Below are 3,828 nucleotides of genomic sequence, written 5' to 3'. Positions count from 1 at the left end.
GAGAAAAAAACAATTGATATGGTGTATCATATCCACTGAATATATGTAGAGCAAAGGCAGAATAAAAATAATACATATTTTTTTTTTTTCTCGGCCAAGACTCCCCATTGGAGTTCTATACTGCCTATAGTTTATAAGTTCTCACTTCTATGAGAATGATAGTGTTAACATTCTGCTTTCAAAAGTTATTCCAGATATTTATTGATAGCAAATTCTGACAATAACAATGAAAAAAAAAATAAACAATACAGATGAAAAAAAAATCCTGACCATGTCAATTAATATATATAACCATTATTTACTGATATACCTAAAAAGAATTTAATAAATATAAATGTTTGGTGCTTCATCTACATTAACAAGACAAAATATTTATCTTTACCACATAGAATCTATTAAAAATCTTTATGGTCATTTATGAAATTAAATAAATAAATATAAGCATTCATATTTAGAAAATGTTGCTAAACCGTTAATGTGATGAGGAGAGATGATTTTTTAATATGGCCGTATCTAACTGGTATATTGAGCTTGTATTGTCGTTCCACAAATTAGAATTATGGATTAGGAGTATAATAGGTTTTTATTATTAGGTTGACATTATCTGCTCCAGAAAACTGCTGGTTGATCAAGGAAGAAAATTTTGAGATTGACCTTAAAAAGTTTCTGAAAGAATTAACTCTGTCTTGAACATTTAAAACGTTTACTTTTGAGATTATATTTCTAAGTCAATATATTCATCATGTTACTCATTTTGATACAATCATGTGGATACTTTAAAATAATTTACCTAAAAATAATGCCATACTCTTAGTTTATTTGAAAGAATTTCAGAAAAACTAATATATTAAAATGATTACAGTTTAAATGATGGCTATCCTTTATCAATATAATTGGTATATGACTAAGGACATTTCAGAAATATAACAACCATTAATAAAATTAACATTATTTTAATAATACATTTCAAGGAAAAATATATACATTTCCATTCTTCACTATCTTCAAAGTGATAGAAGACAGCTTTAAAATCATGTTCAGCTGCAGGATGGAGGATATACACCAGCTGAAATTTGTTGACTTCAATAAGAATTTCTGTAATATTAATACTATGATTTAATCAAGAGGAAATAAATCTTTAGAAAGGCAAAAATTACCACAAACAAATATCCTTTCTCTCAGTCCCTTGCAAACTACTCAAAAATTAATTAAAAGGGCACCTTTTTTATAATGATTGATAAGAATAATTTCAATTCATAACAAATGGAATCTATATGAGTCAGAATGGTCTAAAATGAATGGAAGAAAAGAATTGATAGTAGCATAAAATTACAAATGCACGGATGTAAGAAAAATTTAATTTAATATTTACTCCTGTTATATGAGGTTTAGGAAAAATAAACAAGTAGCTATACAGCAATTATTATTTAAAATACTCTTCAAATCAAAAATTTCTATTTTTCTTAAATGTCGCAAAACTCCTTCTTCCACTCGTCATTAAATGATCCTTTGTTTGAAGGTTGAGAGAATTTATTCATAAAATGCTTTCAAGACATTTTGTATCCTTTATTACCATTGTATCTTATTATAATGTAGTATATTATATCAATACAATATGTCAGAGTCCATAATTACTAAAATTATATTTTTTAATTAATGGTTTAGTAAAATACAACCAATGATGCTTACATCATTTTAACTTTTGATTTCTTGTTACATTTTTGTTTTGTTTTTTATATCTTAAGTTATTGCAGCTTTATATACACAAAAAAACAAAATAAATTTAAAACACAGAAAATGTGAAAATTAAAAAGATTTATAGAAAGCAGGGGTGCTATTCATGTAATTACAACAGTGTTTTCTTTTCCTTTTTTTAAATTTTTATTGTACTGCTTACTATAACAACAAATTCTCCAAAATTCATCATATTTACTCCACACTCCATTACATCAAAATAAAAACTAAATCACATAAAAATAAATATATACATTTTTTCTAATAGGGGCTTCTAAATTAACATGACTGTTTGCCACAAAGGTTTATTACTTCTCCTACCCCTGAAAATTTCATCAGCATTTGAAATATCAAATAGTCATTTTAAAACAATCTTTACATCTGACAGCAGACAAGCAATTGGCAACTAAACAAAGAAGTGGCAACTTATTTTCTATGCTTTATAACTAAATTTTACTATAGGATTAAAAATAGGCTCTAGACGTGAACACAATCAATAAATAATAAATTACATCTGGTAACTCAAATGTGAACCACCATGAGAAACAAATAGTTTCACAAAATTTGTCCTTGTGCCTAACAATAGCCGAAACCTTATACACTTATAAATTTATAAAACTATAAAAATAAAATTGCAAACAATATATATATTTTAAAAATAATTTCATTGGTTTTTAAACTACAATTTAAAAAAATCTTTTATGTATATTTTATCGTGTATCAACTATTTCTTTGATAAACAATATACATATCATACAATTTTTATTAAATATACAAAAATTGCTGAAATTAGCAACTGTATTGATCTCTATATCTCTGTATATGTACAATAACACATTCATACACACACACACACAATAAACAAATCTGATTTGACCCAAGATAAATTTAAGCCATTAACAAACAAATCTTCGCTGTTATGATTTTTTTTTTTTTTTTATTAAATACATGATCAGAGAACTGGATAATTAAAAATAAAAATTCATGATCTATTACTCAGTTGTTTTTATATACATACATTATGTTATACATGTATGCATATAAAAAGTTACATAAATATAGTGTATAATCATGCAGATTAATTATATAATAAGATTTAAGATCTTAAGGTATTAACATCATTTCATTGATACACAACTTGAATAAAAGATACATTTTTATCATCTAAAATTAAGAAGTATTTCAAAGAATATATTGGTAACATGGATATTACAAATTATATTAAACCCACACAAGGGTCGTTAAGTAGTCAAATCAAGAGATAAAATAATCTTTAACTTATAAAAACAAACCTGATATGTATGAAATTAATTATTTTTCATTAAAAACTCACTAGGTAATATTTCTTAATAAAGTAATTTCCATGAATAAATAAGATTAACAGTCATATACTTGTTTTAGTTCAACAATTACCAATTATAAAAATATAAATTTAAATTAAATAATTTTAACAGGTCAAATCTTAATTGATTTTATATTCTCACATTCAAATCCTAATTGCTTAGGTTTTAGATTTGTTTTATTGATTTTTTCTAAAGAAGCAATTGTGCAAAAAGCAATGACTGCTAAACTTGGTAGAACTCCCTTGCTTCTTCCTAATAGATTAAGTGGCCTAGGACACAATGAGGAAATTGTGGGCTTGATTAGAAATTTGTATTCCGCCGCTTCATACTATTAATGGTAAAAGAAGCGAAAAAATATATGCATATCGATACGGACGGACCCTGTCTTTTATTATTGTGTTTTGCTCCCACTATTGCAAAACTGTAAGCACTTGAAATTAAAGAATGAAAATCAATGTCTCAACAAATTGGACATTTCAGGACAGCTCACCTATGGGAGCATTTTCAAGCCACAAATCATGAATAAAATTGTATAAGTCATCACTCACAGCCACCTGCAAAAGAGATATAAATATTAATATAAATGGTATAAAGTTAAGTATATAATTTAAACATTTGGATGTAAATGAATTCCAAGCAAAGTACTAAGTTTCAAATAGAATTAAATAGACAGATAAGTACGATGGAGAAAATGAAGATAAGGCTTTAATTTTTCTATTTATCGTTATATTATAAATGTATAGTTTACCCA

General features: G+C 25.7%; 1 protein-coding gene across 1 annotated transcript; it reads right to left on the bottom strand.

The window, feature by feature from the left end:
- Positions 1–937: 937 nt before the first annotated feature.
- LOC136797144 (nicotinate phosphoribosyltransferase-like) lies at positions 938–3,633 on the bottom strand (the record flags this gene model as incomplete). The annotated part of the gene is given in 1 exon segment (XM_067052888.1): positions 938–3,633. A coding segment is annotated over 1 exon segment (80 nt), but the record flags the coding sequence as incomplete, so codon positions are not given.
- Positions 3,634–3,828: the final 195 nt, after the last annotated feature.

Source organism: Halyomorpha halys, unplaced genomic scaffold (assembly GCF_000696795.3).
Source record: "Halyomorpha halys isolate HHAL.00 unplaced genomic scaffold, Hhal_1.1 Scaffold10785.1, whole genome shotgun sequence".
Taxonomy (NCBI): domain Eukaryota; kingdom Metazoa; phylum Arthropoda; class Insecta; order Hemiptera; family Pentatomidae; genus Halyomorpha; species Halyomorpha halys.
Note: the sequence above shows the minus strand (reverse complement) of the source record. Positions and strands in the feature narration are given on the sequence as shown.